Below are 21,595 nucleotides of genomic sequence, written 5' to 3' on the forward strand. Positions count from 1 at the left end.
GGTCTGTACTTCCAGGGTCATATGAGGACTTGTAGTAGATAATGTTATTTATAGGTTGCTGGTCTGATCTTGGCTTGACCTTACCACTATACTCAAAATCAAGTTTGAAGTCTTTGATAGTTCCAATGATAGATGATATTTATTATAAGGATTTGCAACTGAAAATTCTCTGAGGGGATACAGCTAAATAACAGCCTATTTTAACACTATTCCCCGGACAATTAAGGCTATACTTCTTTCTTTCACCATTAGGTAATTGCATCATCCATTTTACTATCTCTCCCACAGAGAGATACATCTTGGGTACTTATTTTATGAGATTACAAGTCAAATAATCAGAATTCCTCAGACAATTTCTTTTAAGCACCTTTATTTATTCAAAATACACCATTAGGGAGATGTACCATCCATTTTACCATCTATTCCTCCAGCACTGTGAGGAGAACCAACTCCAACGAAACGATGGGTACACTGACGCGTAAAGACAGCGGCGACTCCAAGAGCAACCGCACCCGCACCGGCTCTACCGGGAGCAACTCCAGCGGCAAGAGAGCCAGCGAAAGGTACAGCCAGCCTAATGACAATAACTTATCCTCAACACCCAGACTTGGGTAGTGTTCAGTAGGCCACACCGTAGCAAAATGTTTTAAAACAGAAAACGAAAACAAGCATTTCTTATTGGAAACCTACCGGTTATAGTCAGTTCCATAATGATTCACCCTAATGCACATGACCCTGGGATCAAGTAGTGTTTGTTTTCTTTCAAATACTTTATCTGCACTTGATTAAATCTATCTGGCACATTGCCTGGTTTAGTGTTGACATTTTTTTTTTTTACTCACTCCGCAGCAAACTTAAGGAGCCTGTTTTCAATGCAGGTAAGAGGCAACTATATCAGTGATGCCATGCGCTCAGTGGCTCCCTGTAAATTTGAGATTTAAAGCTTTTGAGAGACATACCGTAACACAACCCTTGAGAATGTCCTTGCTTTTGTCTTGCATGATCTATAGACACATGATAGATGTTATCAACTGACCATTTGAGCCATTGTTCTGTTAAATGGTTGGATTCGTACAATTTGTCAGCATTGTTTGTCAGACGTGCAAAATAAATGCAAGGTATGTTACAGGTTAAATCCAGGCTAAAGCCAGGGCCTGTGTCCCAGCAGGCAAAACTGGTTTCAATGATGTCTTAGTCACATCATTTTTGGTTATAATGATGCGGAAATGAAATCATTTAAACCACTTTTGCCCACTTGGTCAATTCCCAGCTCACGAAGTGCCACTCAAGGATATTCCGTGATGTGCTGTGATGTATAGTGGTGACGTTTGTCTTGTAACGTGTTAAAAACGTTCATCCTTCAACCAATAATCATCCATCCCTCCATAATCACTTCCATCCTCCCATAAGTTCTTACGAAGTATTTCAACCTCTGTTGTCATCTATGATTTCCTTACGAGTCATTGCACATGTGCTATTTATTTATTTTACTGTATGAGTTTGTATACTGCAGTAGCAACAATAAACCCCCACGAGATAAGATTAATTGTGATGAGAAAGAAGCGTCTCCGGAATGGTATTGATTGCTGGGCAAATTAGACTGCTGTAACCCATTAGGCTGATTTACCTGGTGTAATTCTCCCTGATCGATCCTCACCCCTCTGAACCTTACTTTGGCTGCGGGTTACTTTGGCTTGAGTGCTGATGAGCAGAGAAGATGTACCGGAACCACGATTAACACGTAGTCTTGTTGAAGATTTTAATTCATTATTGTCCTATAATAACCCGATCAAACCAGCATAGTCCCAGGGTAGTGTCATGAACGTTCAACCCGAAAGAGAAGTCATTCAGTCAATGTAAATAACTGATTAGACATAACAGCTATTGAGATGATACCTAAACAGTACTCACATATAATACGTGAAATTGTTGACTGTTTTTTAGAATCTATCTATACTGCCCATCATAAGCTAATCTTCCAATAATCCTTAAAGAATCAAACAAGGGACACAAACAGTACCTGCTTAGCCTATGGTAAATCATTAGCTGCTCCTGTTCAGACTGGTAGATCAGATAGATAGATAGATAGATAGATAGATAGATAGATAGATAGATACAGAAAATACCTTAAGCACAATAGCCTAAGTATTGCCAAGAAGAGGCTGAGACAAGGCGCTTGCATAAAACGGAGGCGACATGAAACATTTTATGGAGAAAGTCACAATGCTGAGTAAGTCTAGGTCAGGAACCAATGCAAAACCTCACCTGGTCCTTCTGTCCCCTTCTCTGTGAACTCACAAGGGATGCGACGAGTGACACACTGCAAAGGTAGGCCTTGGTCCTCAAGCCCCCTTACCTTAGCAGCTCTCTGGACATTGTGTTCTCCTAAGGCCTTAGAAGAAAGCGTTAATATACACATAAATTAGCCATATGTGGCATGGAGGGGTTTTAGCCGACAGACTATCCCACCATCATGGCAATTGCGCCCAAGGATATTGTCTGGTAGCTAAAATCTCACCATGCCACAATGTGGCGTAGTCGGCCAGATATTACTTTGCACATATCTGCTGCTATTAGAGTTAGACTACCAGCTATTGTTCTTTTCTCATGCAGGAACGTATAGTAAACTCTACTGACTCCTTTTGCCTTAGTGATTCATAGGCCCAATTCACAGAGAGCTGCCCCATGGTAGGGGTGGGGTTGGGTTGACAGTGAGTAACACTGATAGTTTGAACTGTGTGTGGTTGATTGCAGTGCTGCTGTTACACTAGCTGTCAATCGTATTGTGGAATTGTCACTTTCTAGATGTGTTTGCTCACAGCCATGCAGCGCTCTTTTGTCCTTGTCACCATAGAAACCCCACCAAATATTTCCTGCAGTGCACACTAATCTTCTAAGAGGCCCTTTTCAGAGCACAAAGAGACGATTTTATTGTGCTTGTATTATGTATCTTCAAAAGGGCTGTTTGCATTACCAGCCGATGCAATGTCTTTACTTTATAGCTTTTGAAATCTTTAGCCATCTCTTGCATGGCCTTCAGTATGGGGTTTTGATGCATCGCTTGCGGATAATTTCCATAAGCCTGGCTAAAGAAAGATGAATTGAGAAAGAGACACGTTTGGAAGCAGTGTTGTGAAACTCATGGTCCTTTAGCCAGGCGGTGGAAAAAGAAAGAGAAAAAGAAAAGAAATGGCAGGTCCATGGTAAATGCTGGGTCAAGTGAAGTGAACATGTTTAAATAATTCATGCTGTTCACCTTGACGCCAGCAAAAGTAGACCAAAAAGAGTCACTTCATCATGTCCGATTTATCACAGACAATAGTTATATGTTGAGCTGATGATGCACTCTTTTAGTAAAAGTCTGAAACGTGACTTGAAGAGTGAGAGCCCCAGTAGTTTAGCCCACCTGCGGTTGTTACCCAGTAGATACTGTCTCGCGCCAGTCCCGTGTTTTGTGGTCGTCCATTGTAGCATAGCAGCCAGTTGTCGATCACATCTAACTTGGATATATTCTACCAACCCCTCCTACCAATTCCTTCTGGCCCCTCTCCAATTCTACCACCTCACCTACCTAGTAACCGTGCAGATATATCTGGCCCATCCGTCAAAAAGGACTGGAACCGCTGAGGCGCCCAAATCCACCTCAGCAGCCGTGTCTGGCCGCTCCTCCGCTCCCCCCGCTGCGCCTGACTCGAGGAGCGCGTCTGACAAGTCTGTCAAGTCCAATGGAGTCAGGAAGACCCCGACGTTTGCTCTCCCCCTGAGAAAGTCAGTCAGCCAGTCGTCCTACACCCCCTACCCCCCCTTAGACAAGCCAAGCTACAGGAGCCCCGTCAAATCCCCCAGCCAGTACTTCCAAATCTGTTACTAAGCTAGACCTATACCAGCTTTTGGAATTAGGTTGGAAGAGGTAACCGTGGATGTAAAAATGGATTTCAAAAAATATTCCTCTCATGACTGTCATGTTTCAGGGTTTTTTGTGTGTTTTGGGGATAATTTTTGTTGTTTTTGGTCACACATTGACATGGTTTTGACTCTTATTTGTGTGTCCTCTGGTTGGTTGGTTCAGATTCTGTTTCTCATTCCCCTGCTGTGGCACCATAAGCCTATGTTTTTGCTTGTTTTGTCTTCCCGTGTTTACTTGCGTGTTGTACTGTACGTTAAACAAATGCTATGATGCTACGTAACAATGCAAACTGCCTGCTTTTCATTTTGCACCATTCATTGTTATTATCTGAATGTATTTGAAATTACTAATAAAAGGGAATCAAAAGCCTATCCATCTCTGTGTTTGCTAATCTATACTTTTCCTTACTAAATGAATTTACTCCTTTGCAACAACAACAAAAAATGTGTTGCACATCAACATCTCATCACCATAACTGTTGATACTTCCTTTCTCGTTGCATCCTCCTCTCACGCATGAGTCTCCAAACCAAACGTTAATTTTCACTCCTCTCACACACTGTTCGCCACCATCACAAACACTCCTCCTCGTTACCAATGAGTCATAACAAATTGTCCATTGAAAATGTCTGTTGCTTTTTTTAGAGGAAGGGTATGTGAAAATGTATTTGAAGGGACGACCCATCACCATGTACATGCCCAAAGACCTTGTGGAGACCTACTGCCTGGAAGCCAAATCGGACCTGCCAAACAAAAAGCTCAAACTGGACTGGGTGTATCCTTTTTCAATGTTGTAGGTTCAGACAGCTAGGTGTATTTCAATAGATAAGAAACTGTTTGTTACGTGGTATTACAACATTTGAGTTATGTTTATAACAATAGGCTTGAAAGTCCATGCTTTCAGGACAGAGATGTATTGTGACTCGCAAGATGTATCCCCCTATGTATTGTGTGGTTACACATTCAACAAAGTTATATTCTTACTGCGTTCTATTGCACAGGTGTGAAAGTCACATCTGGATGTTCCAATAAATCTTTTTCCCTAATCATGTCACGCCCTGACCATAGAGAGCCCTTGGGGTTCTCTATGGTGCACTAGGTCAGAGCGTGACTAGGGGGTGTTCTAGTATTATATTTCTATGTTGGTGTGAGTATGGTTCCCAATTGGAGGCAGCTGATTATCGTTGCCTCTAATTGGGGATCATATTTAATGTGGTCCTTTTCTCACCTGCTTTTGTGGGATATTGTTTTGTGTGAGTGCATTCAGCACCACGTAGTTCACGTTCGTTGTATGTTTATTGTTTTTGTTTAAGTTTTCACTGCATATAAATATGTGGAACCCAACTCACGCTGCGCCTTGGTCCGTCAATTATCACGACCATGACAAATCAATAAAATTGAATCAATCAAATGTATTTATAAAGCCATTCTTACATAAGCAGATGTCACCATGTGTTTATACAGAAACCCAGCCTAAAACCCTAAACAGCAAGCAATGCAGATGTAGAAGTACGGTGGCTAGGAAAAACTCTCTAGAAAGGCAGGAACCTAGGAAGAAACCTAGAGAGAAACCAGTGGCCCTGTGGCCCTGTCCGACGAAACCCACAGACAGTGCCAACCAGGCAGGATATAACCCCACCCACTTTGCAAAAAATTCAGCTCTAAAGGAGAAAGCCCTGCTTGTGACCGTAGCGTGCGTGTAGGTATGTACGGCAGGACCAAATCGGAAAGATAAGTAGGAGCAAGTCCATGTAATGCTTTGTGGGTTAGCAGTAAAACCTTGAAATCAGCCCTAGCCTTAACAGAAAGCCAGTGTAGAGAGACTAGCACTGGAGTAAAATTATCACATTTTTGGGTTCTAGTCAAGATTCTAGCAGCCGTATTTAGCACTAACTGAAGTTTATTTAGTGCTTTATTCAGGTAGCCGGAGAGTAGAGCATTGCAGTTGTCTAATCTAGAAGTGACAAAAGCATTGATTAGCTTTACTGGATAATTTTTGTACAGAAAGTTTCAGATTTTTGCAATGTTTCTAGGATGGAAGAAAGCTGCCCTTGAAATATACTTGATATGTTCGTCAAAAGAGAGATCAGGGTCCAGAGTAACGCCAAGGTCCTTCACAGTTTTATTTGAGACGACTGTACAACCTTCAAAATTAATTGTCAGATCAAACAGCAGATCTCTTAGTTTCTTAGGACCTAGAACTAGCATCTCTGTTTTTTCCGAGTTTAAAAGGAAGAAATGGGCCGCCATCATCTCCTTATGTCTGAAACACAGGCTTCCAAGGTAGGCAATTTTTGGGGCTTCACCATGTTTCATCGAAATGTAGATCTGTGTGTCGTCCGCATAGCAGTGAAAGTTGTCATTGTGTTTCCGAATGACATCACCAAGAAGTAGAATATATAGTGAAAACAATAGTGGTCCTAAAACGGAACCTTAAGGAACACCGAAACTTACCATTGATATGTCAGAGGGCAAACCATCCACTGAAACCATCCTAATCATTCCTAATGCACACTACAGTACCAACCCAACTCCCTGCACACAGCAATTGCTCAAGTCCAGAAGCCAGCAGGCTGAGCTGAAAATGTAGTCAGCTCCCTCTTTTCTCCTCTCTTTCCCTGATGGAATCAACCCCCATTTCAGCAAACAGAGGAGATTTTAATGGGTATAAAAAAAAAAAATTGAATCACCAGGATCAGGATGAAATTATGAGTTTTCTGTGCTGTCTAGTGTTTCACTTGAGTTGACTGTGGATTTTCCAACAAAGGACAGATAGATAGAACTGACTTTCAAATGACGCCACCGTAGTCTATATTTACAACCTATCATACAGGCAAACGATACGATTGATATCTTACTGAATTTTCCATTTGGAACTCAGAAAGATCTGCATGATAGGTTGTAAATATAGACTACGGTGACGTGAGGGGCCAAGCAGCTTTTATTTAAGTGCCTCATTGAATTCAATCAAACTATATTGGTTAATATGTAAGTTAAAGTTGATGTCCTATTGAAGTTATGTGGATCTTGACCTAGATGCCCAGTTATGGGTACAGGGGACGTGACTGTCGCTCTAACCTGTACCTGTTACCCACGGGAGAGACGGTGTACTTCATTGCATCAGTTGTGGTGCTGTACAACGTGGACGAGCAGCTCCAGAGACACTACACCGGGCACACTGATGACATCAAGTGGTGAGAAGAAACAGAATGTGACAACACTTTATTTCTCCTGTACTGTACAACCTTTATCTGTGAAAGAATTTTGACCTGAGCTGGACGTGTGATGCTGTCCTAAGATGGACACTGTACTCATCAAACACTGCTCTATTTCACCTAGCTACAGTATAAATCATTTTCACCATCATCCATGTATCGAGAAATGTATTAAGCAATTAAAAAAAAAAAATGGATCTACAGTATGTTTCTAGTATCCAAAGTTTGAAGGGCTTTGCAACCCACCTTGTTGCACAACTGTGTCACGCTACCTTTGATATAAAATACTCCCTATTTCGGTACAGCCAGAGCTACCGTGACACCACTGCTTTAATCAGTATTCTCGTATAGTCCCACGGAATAACCCCTTCATCACAAGGCAGGCTAGGATAAACAGTTGGCTGGTCTGCGGCTGCTTTGTCCTCAGTGATAGCGTTGGCCAGGTAATTATCTCAGACAGAAAAGGGGTGGTCCGTGATATAATAAGCTGAAACTGGAGGGGTCGCCCTGGGGTCATGCTCATAATGAATAATCAGAGTTGAGTCAAGACTGGGCATAGAAAGATGTTAGCTTCCTTTTCACTGTAGTACTGATATTCTTGACTTTCATTTAGGCATAGTGGCCTTCTGTTGTGCCCTTCTATCGGAAGCTGTCAGTAACCGAAGGGGAAGAATGGGATAGTCTTGCCAACATCAGTAAGAATCAATCACACATGACTTAGGCTACTGTAACTGAATCCCATAAGCTTGACAGACTAGAACAACATCGATGCTACACTAGCAACTCATAGATTCACACCACACAAAACACTTCTCTTTGATACGCTTTGAGGTCTCTGTGGGTTTTCATCATCGTTCAAACCGGCCTTCAGATGTTCAAAGTGTTTGCCGTCTCTCTGTTCCTCTGTTTGTGCTCTATAGTCTGGCTGTCCATCCTGATAAAATCACCATAGCAACGGGACAGGTGGCAGGCACCTCTTCTGAAGGCAAAGTAAGTGACCTCTCACCCTCACATAACTTTGAACCTATGAACAGTTCACTTATTTAATAATACGAAATAATGTGTGTGTACGTGTATGTGTGTGTGTGTGTGTGTACTGACAGCAGTTGGCTCCTCATGTGCGGGTCTGGGACTCTGTGAGCCTCAACACCCTCCACATTCTGGGGACAGGTTTCTTTGACCGCGCCCTGGTTTGTCTTGCCTTCTCCAAGTCGGTAAGCAATGGACCTTGGCAAAAAAACATGAAATACATATCATATCTCATATGTGAACCAGATTTTGAGTATGCCTTTGCTGGTCAGAAAAGCTTTGCTAACTAACTGAGGACAGGGCTGATCCATATCTGTTGGTCTGTGCAGAACGGAGGCAACACTCTGTGTGTAGTAGACGACTCCAACGACCATGTGCTCTCTCTGTGGGACTGGCAGAGAGAGGAGAGACTGGCTGACGTCAAGGTGAGTGTCCACGTGTCCAACTGGGGTTTGAACCTGTGTGCATCAAGACTTTGTTAGCCCTCTAAACTGAAGCCTAGGCATTAGCTCGGTGATTCAACGCGAGTCTTCAGGTCCCGGGAAAGCTTACCTGGCTTTGGAGTTGCTCTATTGATCCTCATAAACGTTTGACACGTGTAACGATGATTGTTTCTGTCCCATTACAGTGTTCCAACGAGGCAGTGTTCGCTGCCGACTTCCACCCCACTGACACCAACATTATAATCACGTGTGGGAAGTCACACCTCTACTTCTGGACACTGGAGAGGGGTACCCTTACCAAGAAGCAAGGCTTGTTTGAGGTATGACATGAGATTTCTCATTTATACTGCCTCATGTTCGCTTGCTTGATTATCTGAGTTTTTAGAGGAAACGTATTTGCCAAAATCAATATAATTTATGCCATTTTGCAGAATGTTTTCTCTAAATTCAATGTAGCTTGAACAGGCTGTGTTGCTTTTGCTCTTTAGTCCTTCAGCCAATGTTAGAGAATGTCATATTTTCAGGTTTTCAGTAGTTAGTTTCTCTGTAGTGTTATTGAAGCTGCATGTCTGTTTTCTCACAATTACAACTCTGTTTTATCTCTGCCCCCCAAGTAAATAAAGCCATATTTATGTTCCTTGCAGAAACAAGAGAAGCCCAAGTTTGTCTTGTGTGTGACTTTTTCAGAAAATGGAGACACTATAACTGGAGACTCAAGTGGAAATATACTGGTGTGGGGAAAAGGTAAAACTCTCATTCGATAGAATGAGCCATCAAACTCAAAAGGGTTCTACCTGGAACCAAAAAGGCTTCTTCAAAGGGTGGGGGACAGCCAAAGAACCCCTTTGGGGGACAGCCAAAGAATCCAGTTGTGTTTATTACATTTACATTTTAGTCATTTAGCAGACACTCTTATCCAGATAGACTTACAGGAGCAATTAGGGTTAAGTGCCTTGCTCAACGGGGCACATGGACAGATTTTTCAGCTAGTTGGCTTGGTCATTCAAACTAGCGACCTTTCGGTTACTGGCCCATTGTTTTCCCCCATTTTGGCTCATCAAAAGACTCTTTATTATGAGAGAGTTGTCAGGTGGCTGGGGTCAGAATATGGTCATGCCTAGGATAGAACAACAAGGCCTGTCTTGTGAGTGAACCGCTCCTGACCATGTGTTGTAGAACAAACAGCTAGCTATCTTCTGCCTTCTCCAATAGTGTTTTGTCTTTCGCTCTGTTTTACAGGCACTAATCGAATTAGCCACGCTATTCAGGGTGCACACGAGGGGAGCATCTTTGCACTGTGTATGTTGAGGAACAGCACACTGGTGTCAGGGGGAAAAGATCGGAAACTCCTCTCTTGGGATGGGAGCTACCAGCAGATCCAATCGGTTGAGGTGAGACACATGCGGATTCGTGTACATACACCCAAAAAAGTAGTCCCATGACATAGGCCATTTCCATAGTAGAAGTGTATTAATGCATCTACAGTATAAGTGCTTTCGAAGGAGACTGATTCTGCATACTGCAGCCCTGGCAAAAGATGATGCTAGCTTTTTCAGTATTTATGTATTTATGTAAACAATAATACCAATGATATAATACCAATACCAATGATTTGTACAAGGAAAACAATGTTCTCTTTTACAATTTCCCTTCTCCGTACCCCCCACTCAGCCATCTGTAAAAATCAAACATGGATAAAATAAAGGAAACAAACCTTACATTTACGGTGGGAGGAAGCTTACCACAATAATATTTATTTTCCCACCTTTCCCAGGTTCCTGAGTTATTTGGCCCCGTCCGCACTGTTGCCGAGGGCAAAAGGGAGAGTGTGCTTATTGGGACCACCAGGAACTATGTTCTACAAGGCAGTTTATATGGCGAATTTACCCCCATCACACAAGTGGGTAAAATCAGAGCCATATATATATATATATATATATATATGGCTGCTGGTATAATTATCTGACATTCTAGTTCATGCAGACCTAGGGTGTTTGGTTATTTAGTCATGTCCAGCATCTCCTGGATAGCGTGTTTGGTGCATGTATCAATGCTAATGGAAACAGATGGACCCAATTAGAGGAAAGTACAGAATGGGACTACATTAAGCAAGAATTTGACTCTTTCTAGCAACTGATTGCCAACGATGCTAACTATGCTCCCTAACTCTTCCAGGGTCACACCGATGAGCTGTGGGGTTTGGCCGTGCACCCTTGGAAACCCCACTTCCTCACCTGTGGCCACGACAAGCATGTCAGCCTGTGGGACGCCTCCTCGCACCAGCCTGTCTGGACCAAGACTATGGAGGTAGACAGGCAGGCATTGCTCCCTGGGGACAACTCTGAGCCTCACACGTTATACTCAGTTAACATGAAATGTATGAGTAGAAGGGCTACAAGCTCAGCTTGTTCCCTGATATGTTTGTGCTGTACAGCCAACAACTGTCACTGTATATGCATTCGTAAATCAAGTCCTTTCAACCATCAAGCATCTGAGCTTATGATTGATTGTGGGGGAAAGGGATTGGGTGTGTGTGTGTGTGTGTGTGTGTGTGTGTGTGTGTGTGTGTGTGTGTGTGTGTGTGTGTGTGTGTGTGTGTGTGTGTGTGTGTGTGTGTGTGTGTGTGTGTGTGTGTGTGTGTGTGTGTGTGTGTGTGTGTGTGTTTCAACCATCAAGCATCTGAGCTTATGATTGATTGTGGGGGAAAGGGATTGGGTGTGTGTGTGTGTGTGTGCGTGCGTGCGTGTGCGTGCATGTGCGTGCGTGTGCGTGCGTGTGTGTGTGTATCCCACATCCATTGCTAGGGGGTAAGGATGTTAGCGACAATATAGGATGAATCCCAAGTGTTTGCAAAAATAGTAATTGCTTCACAAAAATTTAATGCAATGGCAATCCAGGTTATAAGTAACAATCCTTTAAACTGTCAAAATTATTGCGCATTTTAAATTTTTAAAGATGGTAATTAAGATACGCAAAATTTTTGAATATACTGTAGTTTTTTAGTAGTTATATACAGTTGAAGTCGGAAGTTTACATACACTTAGCTTGGAGTCATTAAAACTCGTTTTTCAACCACTCCACAAATGTCTTGTTAAGAAACTATAGTTTTGACAAGTCGGTTAGGACATCTACTTTGTGCATGACACAAGTAATTTTTCCAAAAATTGTTTACAGACAGATTATTTCACTATAATTCACTGTATCACAATTCCAGTGGGTCAGGAGTTTACAAGTTTACACCCTGGAGTTGGCTGTGCCTTTAAACAGCTTGGAGAATTCCAGAAAACTATGTCATGGCTTTAGAAGCTTCTGATAGGCTGGTGTACCTGTGGATGTATTTCAAGTCCTAACTTCAAACTCAGTGCCTCTTTGCTTGACATCATGGGAAAATCAAAAGATTCAGCCAAGACCACAGAAAAAAAATTGTAGACCTCCACAAGTCCGGTTCATCCTTGGGAGCAAATTTCCAAAAGCCTGAAGGTACAACGTTCATCTGTACAAACAATAGTATGCAAGCATAAACACCACTGGACAACGCAGCTGTCATACCACTCAGGAAGGAGACGCACTCTGTCTCCTAGAGATGAACGTACTTTGGTGCGAAAAATGCAAATCAATCCCAGAACAACAGCAAAGGACCTTGTGAAGATTCTGGAGGAAACAGGTACAAAAGTATCTAGGAAGAAGCCACTGCTCCAAAACCGCCATAAAAAAGCCAGACTATGGTTTGCAACTGCACATGGGGACAAAGAGTGTACTTTTTGGTCTGATGAAACAAAAATAGAACTGTTTGGCCATAATGACCATCGTTATGTTTGGAGGTAAAAGGCGGAGGCTTGCAAGCTGAAAAACACCATCCCTACCGTGAAACAAGGGGGTGGCAGCATCGTGTTGTGGGGGTGCTTTGCTGCATGAGGTGCACTTCACAAAATAGAGGGCATCATGAGAACGGGAAATTCTGTGGATATATTGAAGCAACACCTCAAGACATCAGTCAGGAAGTTAAAGCTTGGTCGCAAATTGGTCTTCCAAATGGACAATGACCCCAAGCATACTTCCAAAGTTGTGGCAAAATGGCTTAAGGACAACAAAGTCAAGGTATTGGAGAGGCCATCACAAAGCCCTGACCTCAATTCTATAGAAAATGTGTGGGCAGAACTGAAAAAGCGTGTGCGAGCAAGGAGGCCTACAAACCTGACTCAGTTACACCAGCTTTGTCAGGAGGAGGGGGCCAAAATTGACCCAACTTATAAGGGGAAGCTTGTGGAAGGCAACCCGAAACGTTTGACCCAAGTTAAACAATTTACAGGCAATGCTACCAAATAATCAAATCAAATCAAATGTTATTTGTCACATACACATGGTTAGCAGATGTTAATGTGAGTGTAGCGAAATGCTTGTGCTTCTAGTTCCGACAATGCAGTAATAACCAACAAGTAATCTAACCTAACAATTCCCCAACTACTACCTTATACACACAAGTGTAAAGGGATAAAGAATATGTACATAAAGATATATGAATGAGTGATGTACAGAACGGCATAGGCAAGATGCAGTAGATGGTATAGAGTACAGTATATACATATGAGATGAGTAATGTAGGGTATGTAAACATAAAGTGGCATAGTTTAAAGTGGCTAGTGATACATGTATTACATAAAGATGGCAAGATGCAGTAGATGATATAGAGTACAGTATATACATATACATATGAGATGAGTAATGTAGGGTATGTAAACATTATATTAAGTGGCATTGTTTAAAGTGGCTAGTGGTACATTTTTACATAATTTCCATCAATTCCCATTATTAAAGTGGCCAGAGTTGAGTCAGTATGTTGGCAGCGGCCGCTAAATGTTAGTGGTGGCTGTTTAACAGTCTGATGGCCTTGAGATAGAAGCTGTTTTTCAGTCTCTCGGTCCCTGCTTTGATGCACCTGTACTGACCTCGCCTTCTGGATGATAGCGGGGTGAACAGGCAGTGGCTTGGCTGGTTGTTGACCTTGATGATCTTTATGGCCTTCCTGTGACATCGGGTGGTGTAGGTGTCCTGGAGGGCAGGTAGTTTACCCCCGGTGATGCGTTGTGCAGACCTCACTACCCTCTGGAGAGCCTTATGGTTGTGGGCGGAGCAGTTGCCGTACCAGGCGGTGATACAGCCCGACAGGATGCTCTCGATTGTGCATCTGTAGAAGTTTGTGAGTGCTTTTGGTGACAAGCCGAATTTCTTCAGCCTCCTGAGGTTGAAGAGGCGCTGCTGCGCCTTCTTCACAACGCTGTCTGTGTGGGTGGACCAATTCAGTTTGTCCGTGATGTGTACACCGAGGAACTTAAAACTTTCCACCTTCTCCACTAATGACCCGTCGATGTGGATAGGGGGGTGCTCCCTCTGCTGTTTCCTGAAGTCCACAATCATCTCCTTTGTTTTGTTGACGTTGAGTGTGAGGTTATTTTCCTGACACCACACTCCGAGGGCCCTTACCTCCTCCCTGTAGGCCATCTCGTCGTTGTTGGTAATCAAGCCTACCACTGTAGTGTCATCCGCAAACTTGATGATTGAGTTGGAGGCGTGCATGGCCACGCAGTCGTGGGTGAACAGGGAGTACAGGAGAGGGCTCAGAACACACCCTTGTGGGGCCCCAGTGTTGAGGATCAGCGGGGTGGAGATGTTGTTACCTACCCTCACCACCTGGGGGCGGCCCGTCAGGAAGTCCAGGACCCAGTTGCACAGGGCGGGGTCGAGACCCAGGGTCTCGAGCTTGATGACGAGTTTGGAGGGTACTATGGTGTTAAATGCTGAGCTGTAGTCGATGAACAGCATTCTCACATAGGTATTCCTCTTGTCCAGATGGGTTAGGGCAGTGTGCAGTGTGGTTGCGATTTCGTCGTCTGTGGACCTATTGGGTCGGTAAGCAAATTGGAGTGGGTCTAGGGTGTCCGGTAGGGTGGAGGTGATATGGTCCTTGACTAGTCTCTCAAAGCACTTCATGATGACGGAAGTGAGTGCTACGGGGCGGTAGTCATTTAGCTCAGTTACCTTAGCTTTCTTGGGAACAGGAACAATGGTTGCCCTCTTGAAGCATGTGGGAACAGCAGACTGGGATAAGGATTGATTGAATATGTCCGTAAACACACCAGCCAGCTGGTCTGCGCATGCTCTGAGGACGCGGCTGGGAATGCCGTCTGGGCCTGCAGCAGGGTTAACACGTTTAAATGTTTTACTCACCTCGGCTGCAGTGAAGGAGAGCCCGCAGGTTTTGGTAGCGGGCCGTGTCAGTGGCACTGTATTGTCCTCAAAGCGAGCAAAAAAGTTATTAAGCCTGTCTGGGAGCAAGACATCCTGGTTCGCGACGGGGCTGGTTTTCTTTTTGTAATCCGTGATTGACTGTAGACCCTGCCACATACCTCTTGTGTCTGAGCTGTTGAATTGTGACTCTATTTTGTCTCTGTACTGGGACTTAGCTAGTTTGATTGCCTTGCTGAGAGAATAGCTACACTGTTTGTATTCGGTCATGTTTCCGGTCACCTTGCCCTGGTTAAAAGCAGTGGTTCGCGAGCTTTCAGTTTCACGCGAATGCTGCCGTCAATTCACGGTTTCTGGTTTGGGAATGTTTTAATCGTTGCTGTGGGTACGACATCTTCAATGCACATCCTAATGAACTCGCTCACCGAATCAGCATATTCGTCAATGTTGTTGTTGGACGCAATGCGGAACATATTCCAATCCGTGTGATCGAAGCAGTCTTGAAGCATGGAATCAGATTGGTCGGACCAGCGTTGAACAGATCTGAGCGAGGGAGCTTGTTGCTTTAGTTTCTGTTTGTAGGCTGGAAGCAACATACTAATTGAGTGTATGTAAACTTCTGACCCACTGGGAATGTGATGAAAGAAATAAAAGCTGAAATAAATCATTCTCTCTTCTATTATTCTGACATTTCATATTCTTAAAATAAGGTGATGATCCTTACTGACCTAAGACAGGAAATTTTTACTAGGATTAAATGTCAGGAATTGTGAAAAACGGAGTTTAAATGTATTTGGCTAACGTGTATGTAAACTTCTGACTTCAACTGCATATATATATATATAATTGCAAAGAAATATATGGGGGACTGGAAGTGATGCAGACAATTACATCGATGGAAGCTACAATCTATCTGCAATATTAAAGCCGATCTACCCCCCAAATAAATTTAAAAAAAATAATAAATAAACTGTCATGCCATGTACGTTGGCTATACAACACAAACATATCTGGGACCACAAGCTTTTGCTGACCACATGATCTGATTCAGAACAACTCTGTTTTTGCCCTAGTTATAATAGTGGAGAAATGCGTAGGGTACTATCTAAACCCTTTGTGTTAATAAATCTCTCAAAAAAGCTCCAGTCTCTCTGTGTTGTAATAGATCTTCACTGAGGCTGGTTATTTGGGTGCGGTAAAATGTATTAGGATGCAGTACTGAAATTAGACATCCTTTGTTTCTTTCATTTACAGGACGCAGCTCAGTCTGCTGGATTCCATCCCTCTGGAGCAGTGGTTGCTATAGGAACGCAGACCGGCAGGTGAGAAAGTACTGCTCGAGGAGAATATTGTTATGACAATTAAATCACAAAAGCTATAGAGATCTCCCAGTAATACTAATAACACATGTCATTTGTATAGTGCTTTTCATTACAATATGAATCTCAAAGGGGTGTTGTGAAACTACAGGAGAGATGTGATGTGGATAATCATGAGAGGATGGATAACTTTCATCATACAGGTGGCTGGTGCTGGATACGGACTCTAAGGATCTAGTCACAGTGCACACAGATGGGAATGAACAGGTGTCTGTTATACGCTTTGCACCGGGTAAGTGTTCTTAAGGCTCTTATATTGCTTTATTACTTGTTCTAAGCATTCATGAGGCTTTATTATTTATTACTTATAAAAATGATTATAATAGGTTACGTCTCGCTATGTAGCAAATCTTGTAAATGAAAATAGCTGTAATTTAGTCAGGATCAGATGCTAGTTTAAATTAACGTGTTGTGAAATTTATGAAGATGTTAATCTCATCTCTATTTCTTCACCGCATAGACCCTTTTTAAGTGCATGTGTTTCTGCATGGACCCTTTTCCTGGGGGGGGGGGGGGGGGGTTCTACTAAGCTAACGTATGGAATTGTTTTAAGATGCTCGTACCAACAATAATTTAGCTATTTGATTTTGAATTTTAGGACCCTGTCACGTTCCTGACCTGTTTTCTGTTATTTTGTATGTGTTTAGTTGGTCAGGGCGTGAGTTGGGGTGGGCATTCTATGTTTTGTGTTTCTATGTTTAGGTCACTTGTAATTAGCCTTATATGGTTCTCAATCAGGGACAGGTGTTTGACGTTTTCCTCTGATTGAGAACCATATAAAGGTTGGCTGTTCACAATGTTTGTTTGTGGGTGATTGTCTTCCTTGTCTGTGTCTATGCACCACACGGGACTGTTTCGTTTGTTCGTTCGTTTTGATGTAGCCTGTTCCTGTTCGTGAGTTCTTCGTGTAGTTATGTAAGTTCCATGTTCAGGTCTGTCTACGTGGTTTTGTAATTTTCCAAGTGTTTTTCGTGTTCGTCTTCGTCTTTCAATAAATTCATTATGTATTCACAACCCGCTGCATTTTGGTCCTCCGATCCTTCTCTCCTCTCCTCGTCCGAGGAGGAGGAGGAACTAGACACCCGTTACAGACCCCTTTGGGTATCAAGATATACATACTTTTTTTTTTGCTAAAACATTTAATTTTACGTTAGCCCATAGAAACACATTGAATAACAGATTCATACAGTAAAAAACAAATCTAAATTAAGTTTGTTTTGAAGTGTCTGTCCTATATCTGAAAGATCAGGGGGAATTTTGTTTTTTTTTTACACATATTTAACATATTTAACACATATTTTAGGCACTAAACTACTTCCATATGAACTGAGTGTATAAAACACTTTTTCCATGACCAGGTGAATCCAGTAAAAAAAAAATAGGGAAGTATACTCTAGAAAACTTTAGGCACACCTTCCTAATATTGAGTTGAACCTCCTTTTGCCCTCAGAACAGCTTCAATTCATCAGGGCATGGAAGTGTTCCACAGGGATGCTGGCCTATGTTGACTCCAATTTTATTTTACCTTTATTTAACAAGGCAAGTCAGTTAAGAACACATTCTTATTTTCAATGATGGCCTAGGAACAGTGGGTTAACTGCCTGTTCAAGTTCAGAACGACAGATTGTATCTTGTAAGCTCAAGGACTCGAACTTGCAACCTTTCAGTTACTAGTCCGACGCTCTAACCACTAGGCTACCCTGCCACCCCAACCACTAGACTACCCATTCACCCTCGGAATGGCACACAATCACAATCCATGTCTCATCTGTCTCAAGGTTTAAACATCCTTCAACCTGTCTCCTCCCCTTCATCTACACCGATTGAAGTGGATTCAAAAAGTGACATCAATAAAGGATCATAGCTTTCACCTGGATTCACCTGTTCATAGAAAGAACAGGTGTTCTTAATGTTTTGTACACTCAGTGTAGATTGACTGTGATACATGCAGTTTTATTTATGTCGGCGACATTATCTGTTCTAACCTACATCTCCTGTCCCTATTCCTAGATGGCCATTTCCTGGCGATCGGCTCTCATGACAGCTACATCTATATCTACGCAGTGGGGGAGAGCGGCAGGAAGTACAGTCGAGTGGGAAAGTGCTCGGTGAGCACCTTTTTATTTTTAGTACACCCCGCTTCTCCTCAGCATCACATTAGAAGGGCGTGCTAAATTATGAGCATTCACAGCATAGTGTATTATGGTTTAAATAAGCATTCAATGTCAGGGTCGAGGGGGAATTGCAGTGAGATTGCCAAAATATATATATTTTTTTAAGTTCATCCCCAAAAATGTTTTGGGGGAACAAAACATGTATTATTCTATAATAATATTAATTATTGTATGGGACAATATACAACGTTTTTGAGAAAGATCATTTTAGTAAATTGAGTAAATGTATTTATTGGTTCTCTTCATTTTTATGAGAGATGAAAATGTAATGGATGATTATTTGTTGATATTATTACGTTTATTTGAACAAGGACAATGTACAACAGAACATACTTCTTAGTACACTTGATAAAAGATGCATTGTACCCAGTGGCAATTTTAGCATGTAAGTCTTGGTGGGGCAAACTCCACAAAACATTGTAGATGCATGCCAGGAAAGCCACTACACAACACAACACAACAATAAACAATACATGAATTGGACTATACCGGTGACTAACGGTGCCAACAAACTGTTATGGCGGGGGGGGGGGTCAATGTAAATAATCCGGCTGGCCATTTGATTAATTGTTCAGCAGTCTTATGGCTTGGGGGTAGAAGCTGTTAAGGAGGCTTTTGGACCTAGACTTGGTACTCCAGTACCGCTTGCCTAGTATATAGTTCCTGGATGGCAGGAAGCTTGGCCCCGGTGATGTCCTGGGCTGTATGTACTACCCTCTGTAGAGACTTACGGTCGGATGCCGAGCAGTTGCAAAACCAGGTGGCGATGCAACCGATCAGGATGCTCTTGATGGTGCAGCTGTAGAAATTTTTGAGCATCTGGGGACCCATGCCAAATCTTGAGGGGGTCTCCTGAGGGGGAAAAGGGGTTGTCGTGCCCACTTCATAACTTTCTTGGTGTGTTTGGACCATGATAGTTTGTTGGTGATGTGGACACCAAGGAACTTGAAACTCTCGACCCGCTCCACTACAGCCCTGACGATGTGAATGGGGGTGAGTTCGGCCCTCCTTTTCCGATCAACTCCTTTGTCTTGCACACATTGAGGCAGAGGTTGTTGTCCTGGCAACACACTGCCAGGTCTCTAACCTCCTACCTATAGGCTGTCTCATCGTTGTCGGTGATCAGGCCTACCACTGTTGTGTCGTCAGCAAACTTAATGATAGTGTTGGAGTCTTGCTTGGCCACGCAGTTGTGGGTAAACAGGGAGTACAGGAGGGGACTAAGCATGCACCCCTGAGGGGCCCCTGTGTTGATGATCAGCGTGGCAGATGTGTTGTGGCCTACCTTTGCCACCTGGGGGCGGCCCGTCAGGAAGTCCAGGATCCAGTTGTTGAGGGAGGTGTTTAGTCCCAGGGTCCTTAGCTTAGTGATGAGTTTTGTGTGCACTATGGTGTTGAACGCTGAGCTGTAGTCAATGAACAGCATTTTTACACAGGTGTTCATTGTGTCCAGGTGGAGAAGGGCAGTGTGGAGTGCGATTGAGATTGCATCATCTGTGGATCTGTTGGGGCGGTATGCGAATTGGAGTGTGTCTAGGGTTTCCCGGGATGATGGTGTTGATGTGAGCCATGAACAGCCTTCATAAAGCTGTCCCAACAGCGGAGTCCCAATAGCAGTCCCTACACCTTACCACTGTTACACATGGCTATCAGCAGAGCCTTGTCTGGCAGTGAAACAGTTCATTCAGCCTCATTTACTGCCTTTTAAAAAAACATAGCTGATATGGCTGACTTGCTTACACAAATGTGGTTTCAACTATTGAGGTGTACAAACTATGGCATAAGGGAACGACGAGTGGATAAAAGGCAATCCGTAATTTCGATTAAGACATTAATGAGCGGGCTAGAACGGACGTAGTCAATGAAATGTACAGCGACAGAATTCAGGCTAAATTATGAGGTGAAAAGGGACCACATTGTTAGGGTGAGGCACATGGGCCACTAACAGCTTACTACAAAACATACACTTAGTATTACTTTCTTAGCTACAGTATACATATCTCCCTGGCATATTACGTAATTTATGCTGCAGCATACAATAAATTTTTGGACTCACCTTGTTGTGTTGTGCTCACTTAGACAGGAAGGTGGAGCGGCGGTCCTTCGTGGACAAATTTTGTCATCACACTTTGTTATCAAAGCCTGGCATTCTCTGGATTTATGGTGCTTTCAAAGACAACTGGGAACTTGAATCATAACCTCAGTGAACTTCAGATCGGAACTCTAGAAAGAGGCCCGAGTTCCTGACTTGGATTTCCGAGTTGGATGACCGTTCAAAATGTATTGAGGAGCAATTTTTTTCCAGAGTTCACAGTTGTCTTGAACTCACTGAAGTCTGAGATTTACTAGTTCTGAGTTTCCAGTTATTTTGAAAGCGGCAGAAGTCATGCTGGATTGACAGCATTGATAATGTTGAATGTTTCTCATTTTAAGCTTGGAAAAGAGACCCTTAAACCCAGACTTGGACCGCACAGCCACTCCACTGAGTAGCAGGCTAGTGATTGCTTTGCAATGCTTGCAGTTAGCCACTGATTCCTTCCAAACCACTCATTGTTAAATTTGCGATTTCCAACTTGTTGTGTAATGTTTATGTCCAATGGCCGATGAGCACCGATACCTTTGATCTGTATTTTCTCTACATATGACAAGGATTGAAATGAATTTGCCAGTAATTTGTTGACTTTATTCATGATGATGTCTGCTACCTTGCTAGCTCAGTCCAATCAAAGCTACTGTAGATATAACGTGATTTGATGTAATTTTATCTGTGGCCAATGGCATTGAGCCTTCTTCTAATGTAACTCCATGGCAGCATCCAAGGGGCTTGAATTTTTTTGCTCTCCCCGTAGATTTTGTGGGGATGTATTGTCCCCATGAGTGACAGAACACTGAGCCAATCACGGCGCAACTAGAGAACATTACCAACCTCTACGCTAATTATTTTCCGCTGGCTGCCCCAACACCACAGAATGCAGCTAGGCTAAAACATTTTTTACATTGTTTGCAAACTGATATGTGACACGTATTAATGCTAAAATAACATGCAAAACAGGCACCACATTTATTTATTATCACTCATGCCCTGTGGATGGGGGCATTGTCATCAAATGGGGCATAGCCATGGTAGCCAAAATAATAGCCAAAATAATGCATTTTTATACATGACCCTAAGCATGATGGGATGTTAATTGCTTAATTAGCTCAGG

At 42.8% G+C, this 21,595-nt stretch overlaps 1 protein-coding gene across 4 annotated transcripts in view; it reads left to right on the forward strand.

The window, feature by feature from the left end:
- The window catches only part of LOC129812537 (echinoderm microtubule-associated protein-like 1), a 91,724-nt gene that overhangs the window by 57,192 nt on the left and 12,937 nt on the right, over positions 1 to 21,595 (forward strand). For 2 of the 4 annotated variants that reach the window (XM_055864172.1, XM_055864175.1), the window contains 15 exons: positions 432 to 563; positions 850 to 878; positions 4,552 to 4,681; positions 6,951 to 7,100; positions 8,042 to 8,111; positions 8,225 to 8,335; positions 8,480 to 8,575; positions 8,779 to 8,913; positions 9,238 to 9,337; positions 9,833 to 9,984; positions 10,368 to 10,493; positions 10,769 to 10,900; positions 16,091 to 16,158; positions 16,359 to 16,447; positions 18,226 to 18,323. In XM_055864172.1, the coding sequence (XP_055720147.1) occupies positions 432 to 563; positions 850 to 878; positions 4,552 to 4,681; positions 6,951 to 7,100; positions 8,042 to 8,111; positions 8,225 to 8,335; positions 8,480 to 8,575; positions 8,779 to 8,913; positions 9,238 to 9,337; positions 9,833 to 9,984; positions 10,368 to 10,493; positions 10,769 to 10,900; positions 16,091 to 16,158; positions 16,359 to 16,447; positions 18,226 to 18,323 (1,618 nt within the window). The remainder of the gene's footprint in view (positions 1 to 431; positions 564 to 849; positions 879 to 4,551; positions 4,682 to 6,950; positions 7,101 to 8,041; positions 8,112 to 8,224; positions 8,336 to 8,479; positions 8,576 to 8,778; positions 8,914 to 9,237; positions 9,338 to 9,832; positions 9,985 to 10,367; positions 10,494 to 10,768; positions 10,901 to 16,090; positions 16,159 to 16,358; positions 16,448 to 18,225; positions 18,324 to 21,595) is intronic. The other 2 variants (XM_055864174.1, XM_055864173.1) reach the window with 2 other exon arrangements.

The sequence above is a fragment of the Salvelinus fontinalis genome, chromosome 16 (genome assembly GCF_029448725.1).
Source record: "Salvelinus fontinalis isolate EN_2023a chromosome 16, ASM2944872v1, whole genome shotgun sequence".
Classification (NCBI taxonomy): Eukaryota; Metazoa; Chordata; class Actinopteri; order Salmoniformes; family Salmonidae; genus Salvelinus; species Salvelinus fontinalis.